Raw genomic sequence first — 12252 nt, forward strand, 5'->3', positions numbered from 1 at the left:
TTTAATATAGTGAAATCCAATTTATTTTATATTCAATGAATTTGATTTAGAAAAATTCGATTTGATTTCGAATTGACATGAAGGATTTTTAAGTAATCTTCATCATTCTATTCTGATTTATAGATAATAATTCCAATAAAACAGTACAATTTGAATGGTGCATATACGTTGCCCTACTTATAAAAAGACTTCAATTTTAACACGTCGAGGGGGATTTGATTTTCTCCTTGCATCCCAGATAAAAGACAAGCGAACGTTAAACCAATGCCCCGTTTTTCCAAACCATCTCATCAATGATGTCATCTCTGAAATGAATTCCCTGCATTCGGTCAAGAAATAAAAACGGAAAGCCAAAGACATTGGAAAAATCAGCACAGAAATAAATGGACGCGGGTGGGAGCACGTAGTGCATATGCAGCCACAAAAATCGAAAAGCATACCAAGGAGATTATTTTTTATGTTTATTTTTTAAAAACCAGCCCGTTGTTAGTTAAGCGATTTCCAATAGATATTCACAGGCCCAAATCTACTCTCAGAAATAAATAAAAATTTTACGAACTGGGGACCAGAGGCACTATTTCATTAAATCATGTCTCTGGACGGGGATGTTCTCACACAAATCTTAGGTCGTGCGGATAGCAAAACCCTTGCGAAAGCGGCCTGTGTTTCTCCACGCTTTTCCTCCATTGCAAGTCAGGAGAGTTTGTGGGAAGACGCATGTTCCACTCGCTGGCCTTCCACACAAAATCCACACCTTAAACATCTCATCTCTTCTTTACCCGGTGGCTTCAGGAAATTCTATGCAAGCTGTTTCTCTGTTATTAAAGATCCTGATGAGGCCATTCAAAGTGATTCCACATTCTATGAGCATGTTGATCCAACTTCTTCAGATCTAATGTGGGTTGTACATGTGCAGTATGAAATCAAGCCAATCTTTTCCAAGATCGTGTGGGGGGTTCCATATGCAGGCAATTGTCCAGATTGGTATCTTCAATCTCCTTTCCTGATTGACATCATTAATCTTCATACTCATCAAGGTGGTGGTTTGCCTACAATTATGTCTGTTGATGAGGTGGGAATTACAGAGGGCGAAATCCGGAGGCAATTGATGGAAAATATGAAGTTGAGTTGGATTGTAATAAACAAGAGAACAGGGGATGCTGCAAATCTTTCAAGTTGGAGACCCTTGGCTGAGCAGAGAAACGTGAAATATCATGTGCAATTTGGCAGCTTATTGGCTTGCAAGGTTGTAAAATGTATACTTGAAATGAAATATAGAGTTTTACTACCGGTAGTCAAACCGGTTTGAAGATGACTGAGCTTAGCATCCGTTTGGAAGACATGAGCGGAGACGATGTTAATGGAAGCCAAGGTTTGAGAATCTTGGAGAGATCTCTGCGTTACAAGAGATGTAATGGCCGCCACAAGGTTTTGGAATTGCAGGGGAAATATTTGGCAACAAAGGAATATAGAATTACCCCAAGAGAAGAGCATCGAAGGAGTGTTTGGATTGTGATTGCTATCATTGCATGTGTTTCATTTCATCATCTGATGTCCCTTCTTGGGATTGTGGTACTCAAGGATTAAAATGACTCGCGTTCGCTTTACCACCAAATGTTGATGAATGAGTAAGATATGTTAATTTGAAGATATTGTTGTTGTTCTAATATCGTGTCGATATAGTGTTAGAAAAGTCAAAAACCCATGTCAGTCAAATCTACATCGGCTTCTATTATAATCGCTACAGATTTTCTTGCTAAACGGATATGGATGCTATCCTTTAGAATAGGTCATACAACTCTATAAAATCCACATCTCCTTGTGGACTAAGTCTTACAGCTCATGCAGCCATCCACTTGTCAAAGCCTAGAATTTTCCTTCATCTATGCCTTTAAGAATTCAAATGAAAGATTATTGACCATAATCACCATCTCAACAATATCACACCAAATTCTTATGACTTTTTCTCTACATTGATAAAATATATAATTTTACCTCCAACAATCTCATTCTTCTCTTAATGTAGCAATGGACAAAATGCAAGCAGCCCTTCTCTTGAGTAATCTTTTACCGAAGATTTTTATTCTCCTTTAAACAACAACTTCAAAAATTAAAACAATCTATTCCACTGTCCATCTTTGTTTTCCAAACACTCAAAGATTTCTTTGATGCTCCTCAATCACATTATAACCTGCAATAGAAAAATTTCACACAAAAAAAATTCTGCCACAGCCCAAGTGTCAATAATGATGTGGGTTTTTAACCGGTTGACCCATAACCATTTGTTTAGGTGAGAATCCAAAAGTAAAATCAATTTCATTAGTTGGGGCAAATCTCAACTTTCAATATTCATATTGATCTAGTTGCACCATTTTTAGTTGATTCATAGTTTTAATTTTCAATATGGTATCAGAGCCTAGTTTAGCCAAGTTCAGCTGGAGATTCATTTAGAAGTTCAGCTAGAAATATTGCTAGAGAGTTTTGTTGAAGGAAAATATATTGCTAGAAATGGTGTGTTTGCAATTTTGGGCTGTGATTTTTTAAGAAGCTGTTGTTTTAAATGTGATTTAGAAGATATGTTGTTGTCAAATGAAAAGAAAGGTTGATCATTGAAGTCAATGTTTGCAATATGAAGATCAAAATAGTGATGGTTGTAGCAAGAGGTGCACTATCAGTTGTACCCAACACCTCAAAAGTTTTTACTATATTGATGAACCATGTATCTGAAAAATATTCCTAGAGAACCAGCGAGCACAGTGGCTGGGCACCCATGTGACTCGGTAGATGGATTATTTTTCATATGGACTCAATATTAGTATGCTAGAGAAAATTTTAGAGTTGGTTTACCTATCATTGGATCAATGGTTTTGTGAAGTTTGAAGGGTTTTTGGTAATCAAAAACCACTTGTTTAAGTAAATCTATTGAACGGTTTGTGGTAAGCCAAAACCACTTGTTTAAGTAAATCTATTGAATGGTTTGTGGTAAGCCAAAACCACTTATTTAGGTGAAAAACCTAAAATTTTATTGAAGGGTTTGTGGTTATCTGAAACCAATTGTTTAGGTGAGAAACCTAAAAGCTTGTTGAAGAGTTTGTGGTAAGTCAAAATCACTTTGTTGGGTGAAAAATCCTAAAGAAGGGTATCAGAGTTGTACTGACTCTTGGACCGTGGTAGGTTTTCTTTTATCTTCTTTCTCGACTTCTCCTCCTCTCTTCTTCCTCTTGATTTCTTCTTCACAACGTAATTCCTCTTCCCAAAAAACCCTCATGCCATTTTTTCCCCACTCCATGTAATGAAAGACTAGAAGCATTTCGGATGAAGAAGAATTAGCTTACTGCTCCATTTTCGTCTCTCTCCTTGTCTCTTCTGCCTGAATATTCAGCCATTGGCTCAGTCTATGTCATAGTTAATGTCTCTTCACTTTCTTTTTTTAATCCTACGGTTAAGGGTGCAAATACATTTTCACTTGAACTTTCAAATACATTTTCACCAGAGCCTCTCAGACCATCCGATCAAATTTGAAGTCATCCTTATCCTCATTTAAAGCCTTCTCTAATTTGATTTAGTTAAAGCCCTTTATTGTGTTAGAATTTTTGGCAGCTAATTTTATGCATTCTAGAAGAGCGATTTCAGTGAATGTTTTGCTGAGGGGATTTTGGCAGCTAGTTTTGGTATTCAGGCTTCAGTTGCAGGTCTTATTTTGGATTGGGGAGACCCGATTTTTGTGTATGAGGTGTTTGCAATTTTGGGCTGTGATTTTTTAAGAAGCTGTTGTTTTAAATGTGATTTAGAAGATATGTTGTTGTCAAACGAAAAGAAAGGCTGATCATTGAAGTCAATGTTTGCAATATAAAGATCAAAATAGTGATGGTTGTAGCAAGAGGTGCATTATCGGTTGTACCCAACACCTTAAAAGTTTTTAACTATATTGATGAACCATGTATTTGAAAAATATTCCTAGAGAACTAGCAAGCACAGCGGCTGGGTACCCATGTGACTCGGTAGATGGATTATTTTTCATATGGACTCAATATTAGTATGCAAGAGAAAAGTTTAGAGTTGGTTTCCCTATCATTGGAGAAATGGTTTTGTGAAGTTTGAAGGGTTTGTGGTAATCCAAAACCACTTGTTTAAGTAAATCTATTGAACGGTTTGTGGTAAGCCAAAACCACTTATTTAGGTGAAAAACCTAAAAGTCTTGAAGGGTTTGTGGTAAACCAAAACCACTTGTTTGGGTGAAAAGCCCTAAAGAAGGGGAAACTAAAAATTTCTATGTTGTAAATGGGTACCTCAAAAGGCTTAATGCCGGTACCTATCATGTTTAAATTTCTTATTGTAATTTCTCCCACTCAGAGATTCTTTAGTGGTAGAAATTAAGGGAGGGTGTTAGAAAAGTCAAAAACCCATGCCAATCAAATCCACATCAGCTTCTATTATAATTGCTACAGATTTTCTTGCTAAACAGATATGGATGTTGTCCTCCAGAATAGGTCATACAACTCTATAAAATCCACATCTCCTTGTGGACTAAGTCTTACAGCTCATGCAGCCATCCACTTGTCAAAAGCCTAGAATTTTCCTCTACTAGTTTTGTAGCTGGAATCCTCTATTTATAGAGACTATGTAATTGGATTTCTGTGTGCAGCTAGATCTGTATGAATAACTAAGTTATATTTTGTTGTGATCTACTATCACCATGTTTCTTTTGCTTTTCTATTTCTCAATATATAGTTCTTAGTTTCAAGAGGAAACAAAATCGTTGTTGATGATCAAGGAACCCTAACAGAGCTCCCTCATTCGAAATTCATCTGTTATTTGTTTAATTTAAAAGGTTTCAATTTTAACACGTCTGTGGAAATTCTTTTCTGGTTTAAAATAATAAATGACATGTGAACCACTAAATTGTGGATATTTCATATTTACGTCGTAGGCTTTCCCATATGAAAGAAGTAGGCTAACTTTTCCAATCAATGGTGGAGTCTTGCTAAAAGGCCTTCGATGACCATGAAATAGATCAGTGTCATTCATTTTTTGAAAGGTAAAAAGTAAAAGTCAGCTTGCAGGTGAGTTGAAAAGGACGGCAAAGCATAAAGAGAAGCACAAGGGAGATCAGAAAACACATGAAAGAAAAAGCAGTTGCCTATGCGGTCTAGGTCCTATGTTATATGGCCATTCATTAGAAATCATGTCTTATCTTCCATGGCCAGGTTCCGAAATGAAATTTTTGTGTAGGATTTATAGAGAGAAATTTTTAACCATACGAAAGAAACCGGCTGCGAGCAGTCATTCACTTCGCCAACGCATGAAACGTGAGGTATATATGTCTAGTGGAATATATGTCAAAGTTTTTCTGCTTGCATAAATTTGATAAAGATGTATAATAAAATGAATAAACATCCTCCACGATTTATGTGATGGCCTCAAGTTTAGCAGGCAAATTTGAAATGCCAGAGCCTTCCCTCAGCAACCACCATATTCTTCTAACAAAGAAACATCTTGGCATAAACATCCTCCACGGTTAATATGTCAAATTTTATACACTTTTCAAGTGGAATATATGTAAATTGAATTTAGATATCTTGACTTGAATTAAGATGTTACATTTTGTATATGTCTAGTGCAATATATAAATTAGTTTTTAAATAATTTTTTTTTTTTAAAACATAGATAGATGTTCTTAAGTAGTGGATATTTTCCAGAATAAGTTAAATTTTAATATTGTTAAAAGGACTTAACTACTCATGAAACATGGGTCAATGAGTTTGACTCAAAAACTACATAGTTAAATTTTAATAACAATATCACAATTATCAAAATTTGACTTCTTGTGCAAAATATCTCCTTATTAATTGATGAGCTTAAGGGGCTTTCTAATGAATGGTTAATAAGGCACAACACTTGGTGAAGGTTTTGCAAATGCGGTTGAAAGCAGGTTGTTCAACCATGGATGAAACTTCATTCGTGAGCATCACCTAAATTCAATGAGTGCTAAGTGTATCATTCATTTTCATAAGAGATGAGTTTGTGTGAACCACTACTCATGAAACATAGGTCAATGAGTTTGACTCAAAAATTATATAGTTAAGTCTTGGTAGTGATATCAAAATTTAGACTAAAAAATTTCTTATTAATTTCAAAATTATTCAAAATATCAGTAGCCCTTTAGATTATTGCTGAACTTTTAATTTTATCTTCCATGAAATAATTGGTTAAAAAGTTATAAAAAGAACATCATGCACTATATCAATAAATATCCATGAAATAGCTTTATTTTTACAAATATTGATTGTCAAAGTTACATGACATTAAATAGATACAAAGTTATGGCACTTTCACTTAGGATGATTTAACAAAATTTTGTACCTTTCTTGTTATTTCATCTTTTGTAATTAAAATATCATTCTTCATATCAATAGAATTATTTGAAGTAGCTTTATCTAATAATAATATTGATTGATGGTAGAAGATATTAGAGTAAAAAAAAGTGTTCTTTCTAGTTATTTTGATTTTAACAAATAATTTAAACTAGTTCTTGTTATTTCTGTTGTGGTTCCACAACGCACACCCCATTTAACTCAAAGGAAATGGGGACCACCTACTTTAAATTTTTGGCTTTTGGACTCGTAAATTTGGGATCCAAGTCATTTTGAGGTCCCCCACAAGCTCCTAGTTCATGCCCTTGCCTTGTCGAAAAAACTCAAAGGTTGAAAAGTCAAAAGATTCAAAAAACAAGCTAAGTTTTGAAAAATTGGTGTGCACTAAGTGCACCTCCCAAGGTGTGCTAGTGCGCCCAATGTTTGAGGATAAGTGTTTTTTTTTAATGCAACTATGCAGTTGGCGCAGCTATGCCATAAGGTATCTTGGTCTATATAAAGGGAAAAATCCTTCTCCCTTCTTACCTTATTCACATTTGTTGCCTCCTCCACATAGATCAATGTCCATGTCTTCCCTCCACACTAGTTCCCAAGAACAACACTACACATTAAGCAGGTGTTCCTTCTGCTTCACTCCGCTCCCTCCCTACAGTACAAACATACACCAAATCATGACCATTGGTGTGCACTAGCACACCTAACTTGGTGTGCTAGGGTGCACTAGTATATATACATTGAAAACTTTAAAAAAACTAAAATACTAAAAAACTAGTACACCAAACATGGTGTGCTAAGGCCCACCTAACGTTAATAATATAAAATTTGAAAAGAAAAAATACATTTGTAAAACCCAAAATTTGGGTGTGCATCAGCGCACCTGTCTAGGTGTGCTGATGTGCACTCAAATTTGTGACATATAAAAAGAAAACAAAAAGAACGCTAAAGTTAGGTGCGCATCAATGCACCCAATCAAGTGTGCAGATGCACACCTAAATTTACCAATTGGGTGCACTTGTTGTGTATGGTTTTTAGGGTCATAGTAGGGTTTTTTGTGTTTTAGGTTTCTTCATATCAATTCTAGGGTTTAATTTAATCATTTTTCATTCCTAATTCCAAACTAATAGACATCCTTTGTGCAAATATAATGGCATCTTGATTAGCTTCCATGGGTGAGAAAATGACACTAAAACCTATAATCTTCAAATTCCAAGGCATTCCATCATAGTCAAGGTGTCAAGATGACTACTTAGAGATCAAAGATATGGACTTGGGGCATACTAATTTGGGGGAGTTCTTGAAGATTTTTAATAAACCTACTATGAGGTCTACTATGGTCTCTGCATTGATCCGATCAGGGTTGGTGAATGTAGCTTCACACCTGATATGGATACAATCTTCAGAGCTCATAATGACACTTGTAGAACACTTTGTCCCTAAGGAGAGGGTTGTGAAGATCATAACTGGGGAAATTATCCTTGATCTTTGACCTCACAACATTGAGAAGCTATTCCATCTCCCACATATAGATCAATTTATCAAGCTTACCTATGAACAAGTAGAAAGGTGGTACAAAGAGTATGTTGAAGAAGCCTCTAAGATCATTTAATCATCCTACCTTATAGAGAAGACTCCTTTGGGAAAGAAGATTGGTAAAGTTGACATGACCAGAGGATAATGAGGACAATGTACTTTTCAATAGGAGAACTTGGATAGCAAGAGCTACAAAACAAGAAAGGAGAAGAAGTTCTACTGCTACACCACCACCAATCCCAGAAGAACCTCTGCAGATGACCACATTAGAGGATGAAATGTAGCAATCGATTGATGAGAAGATATAGAGGGCACTGATATCTTTTAAGATGTTAGATTTTGATTTCATGCCCATAGATACTGAATTGGTGAGAGATAAGATTAGGGATACACCAACGAATGAACCCTAATAAGAAGACTGGACTCAAATGCCACCAAAGTCAGAAGGTCCTGAGATAACTCCTTAATCCCCATTGTAAGTCATAGTTGTGGATAAGGCCTCTGCTACTCCTCTACCATCAAGTATGGAGGAAGAACAAGTATCAACCGATGAAGTGTCTAGAGAAGGACAAATGGTCAAATATCCTTAGCAAGCCTCCCAAGACACAAAGGTAAGAACTGTGGGTTCCATTGAAACAAATACTATAGAGGGAGAACCTTCTTAGAGGGAGAAACCACTAGAAAGGAACGATAAGGGAAAAGGGGGAGCAGAGCAAACTCCTTCATCCTCAAGAGGTAGGCCTTTAGTGGAATGGATCCCAAGATGGTTGCGCAAAGAAATGATAAGAAATAAAAGACAACAATTTAGTGCTGATGAAGAGGACATGATAGAATTGATCAAGGTTCTAAGGAAACCCAAGTCCCCATCAAAAGAGGCAAGAGCATTGCCATTCATTAATAGTGACCAGAATCAAGATTCGTTTGCACAAGTGGCTATTCCTCCTTTTGATGTAGAAGTGGAGGATTTGACTTCACATGATTATCAAAGTAGAGAGGTTATTCTTGGGAAGCCTAAATTGGATAGAGCCAAGTTGATGGTCACAATGGGGGTGAAGGAGGTATTTAGGAGTTTGGAACAGGAAGGGGTAGAATTAATAACACTTTGTAGGAAAAATGAAATCCTAAAAGGATATTTAGCTGAAGTTATTGGTACCTTGCATCCTAAATAGCCCAAGGAGACTTTGAATGCTACATTGGAATGAAGAGATAGGGGGGCTATACAATTAGATCCTTTTTTGAATGCATGTCAGTAATGGAAGGAAAGTTTTGAGGAAAAGGGCATTCTTATCATCCAAGAAAATCTAAAGCTACTTCATGCTATTCAAGAAAATATGGATAAAATTGTAGCAATTTTGAAAGAAGATTTTAGTATTATGGATGAGGTACATACATGGGGAAAAGATTTATAGGTGCTACAGGCTATAAAGGGGCAGAGATATAGAATGCTCATGGAGGTATATGCTACGGAAGAACTCGATTTAATTGATGATTGGATATAAAAGATAGAAGATAGTAATAAGGTAATGGAATCATTACATGTGAAGATCTATTAGCTCAAGGATCAAGCCTAAGAGCAGATTTTGGAAGCAGAGAAACATTATAGTGATGCATGTCTCGACATTTTTGAAGATAATGCATAGGAAAAGTTGATACCGATCGAGGTAGTGGTGCAAAAATTTAGAAATATTTTTGATGAGGTTTCTAGTGATGAAGATATTTGATAGGCATTCAAGACAGAAGAAGCCTTGCTAAAGTTGGATACTAAACTTGGGGATTTTATTGAGACCCATATTGAAGTAGACAACTACAGGCAGAAGGTCAAGGATAAGTATGATGCTTTAGATTTATTGGATGTGGCAAAAATCACTGAGATTATCAAGAAATTCAAAGGTAGGCATCTAGACATAGCTCTGGTATGAAGGGGGACAAAACCTAGAAGCTGGAATTTCATTTTTTGACACTTGGTAAAATTTTGCAATTTTGGACCTTTGAGGTGCATTGGTGTGCTAGTAAATTTTTTTACAATAAAGTGTTGGAATAATTTTGAAGAAGTTAGAGGTACGCAGGTGCGCTGGTGTGCTTCTTTCAAGGTATGCTTTTTCAGAGGTGCGCTAATAGTTAACTAATAGTTCCAAAATTAGAGCTTTCCATGCACCAGAAACACATTCTAACAGAAGTTTAACTCCAACAGACACCCAATGAAGGATTGGGTTCTATCTTTGACACTTCTAGACACTTCTACTTCAACTGAAGGGTCTCTTCTTCTTATTTTCTCATAAATTCTTTCTTTTATGACATGTAAAGGCTCATGCATCTAATTAATGATATAAAAATGGACGGAGTCCTACTAAGCACCAGTTAGATGGTTAGTTTGTATATAATTAGTCTATTTTATTGAATTAAAAAGCATATTATTGCATGAAGATATCTCTCCCTTTCAACACAATTGAGGAGATGATTTTTTATAAATATAGGATTGTAATATGTAATCAAGGCCACCATATTTTGCAATAATATTATGCTTTTGGTGCTTGCATTTGGAGTGTAGTGATTCTTACCTAAATGTGCCATATTTTTGTGAATTTATGTTCATGGAATTGTGATTGAGCCAAAAGTTTATTGTGTTGTTCATAGTTGTGTGATCTTTTAATTCTGGTGTTTGCTGCGATTTTACGAATTTTGCTAATGTATCTAGTTCGAGAAGAAATCACCAAATTGTTCCTGCATAACTTTTTGTCTTACATGAGCACACTTTTCATGGCCTTGCAATTTGATGAAAAGAAAAACGTCTTATAGTTGCTAAATTCCCATTGATGATTGCATCAGTGGAATTAAGGAAGCCCTATTCCTACTTTCATTGGTTACCCACTGATTTCTTTGAAAGCTTAACTCACAACTGTGTTGTTTTCCGTAGCTTTTTTCCATTAGGAATTTACTTTCACGTTATTCGATTTAAAGTTCTTTTTATTTTCTTTACTAACTCCTTGTTAATTTAGAAATTTATATTAGTTGCATTTTTAGATTGCATTCATAAAAAACAAAAAAAATACAAAAACATAGCTCTTTTGGTTATGTGCAGGATCATGGTGTACCAAACTATGGCCTTAAGTGGCAGTGAAAAACCAGCAAATCAGGGTTATGTCAACTTGACACATAATTTTAAAGTGGTTCTAGAATTTATATCAAAAAGTTGTAAGAAAATAATCTATAGGAAATTGAATCTAGTTTCTAAACTACAAGGCCTTATCTGGAGAAAAAATTATGTGATTGGTCAAAAGTTTGGATTTTAATGCAGTACTACAAAAATTCTAGGGCAAAAATAAAAAGTAGGTGTATGTATGACCACCTTAATCATAATCAAATGATAATATTTTTAAATATAATTTTAGATATAAAAAGTAGACTCATGCCTGGATGTGATGCATATTTTTGGCAATTTTTATTCCAAATAAATAATTAATTATGAATTTTCTACTATACTATTTTCAGAATTAAAAAACTCCCGTGTCTGACCACCTTAACTAGTTCAAAAAAAATCAAAATTAACTTTTTTTTTTCTTCATATACTAGTTGAAGCATAGAATGTGACACATCTTTTGGATTTCAGAAATCTTATACGGTTTGAAAGTTATAGCTATTTTTCAACCAGTATGTCAATCAGCACTTTGTAGCTAACTCCATTAGAAAATAAGTAATAATTACTTACTGAACTCATAATTTGACAAAACCTATATTTATGAAAAGCTAAGAACATTCTTAAGAAACCCTTTTCATTACTCAAATTTTAGTTAAAAAAAAGTCGTCAGCTACATGCTTAAAGTAAAAAACACATAAGAACATGCCAAAAACACATTTTCGAGATGTTTTAAAGATGACCATATAAGGTTGGTATTGAAAGATATAGTAGGAATTATAAAGGTATTAATTGTTTTCATTTAGTATCAGGATGGGTGGGAAAAAAGTGGGAATAGATTTTGAAATTCTTTGAGGCATTTCAGAACTACATATTTTTCAGATCGCCACTTTTTGGCACACCATGATCCTGCACATACCCTTTTGCATGTTTATTTTGAAGCAATAAACAAATTTTATATCTCATCCGAAATCATTCAGACCAACAAAGGCTTCTCGTGAACAAAAACATTTATCTTCAACTAAGAGGATTCTAGTAGGTCGCAATATCACTAGGAACCTTGGAGTTGATTCATAAAATTGGCTTTTCAAAAGAGGATTTCAAAAGAATTCCTACCATTTAGCATTGTGCATTATGATAGCTCAACAATTTCATTTGATTTGATTTTAGCAAAGACTTTGTACTAGTTTTGTTTCTTGTTGAAAATTGTCTCTC

The 12252-nt window shown here is 35.0% G+C and overlaps 1 protein-coding gene across 1 annotated transcript; it reads left to right on the plus strand.

The window, feature by feature from the left end:
• The first annotated feature begins 589 nt into the window (after window positions 1-589).
• On the plus strand, window positions 590-1309 carry LOC149531364 (F-box protein At3g44326-like). Its single transcript, XM_089808332.1, has one exon. It carries the CDS (start codon window positions 590-592, stop codon window positions 1307-1309), a length of 720 nt encoding a protein of 239 aa, XP_089664458.1.
• The last annotated feature ends 10943 nt before the right edge of the window (window positions 1310-12252 follow it).

This window comes from Cupressus sempervirens, chromosome 11 (genome assembly GCF_028749045.1).
Source record: "Cupressus sempervirens isolate cs-2001-9-10 chromosome 11, ASM2874904v1, whole genome shotgun sequence".
NCBI classification, from domain to species: domain Eukaryota; kingdom Viridiplantae; phylum Streptophyta; class Pinopsida; order Cupressales; family Cupressaceae; genus Cupressus; species Cupressus sempervirens.

Coding starts and splice junctions, on each gene's coding strand:
- LOC149531364 (XM_089808332.1), top strand. CDS start 590: ATGTCTCTGGACGGGGATGTTCTCACACAAATCTTAGGTCGTGCGGAT.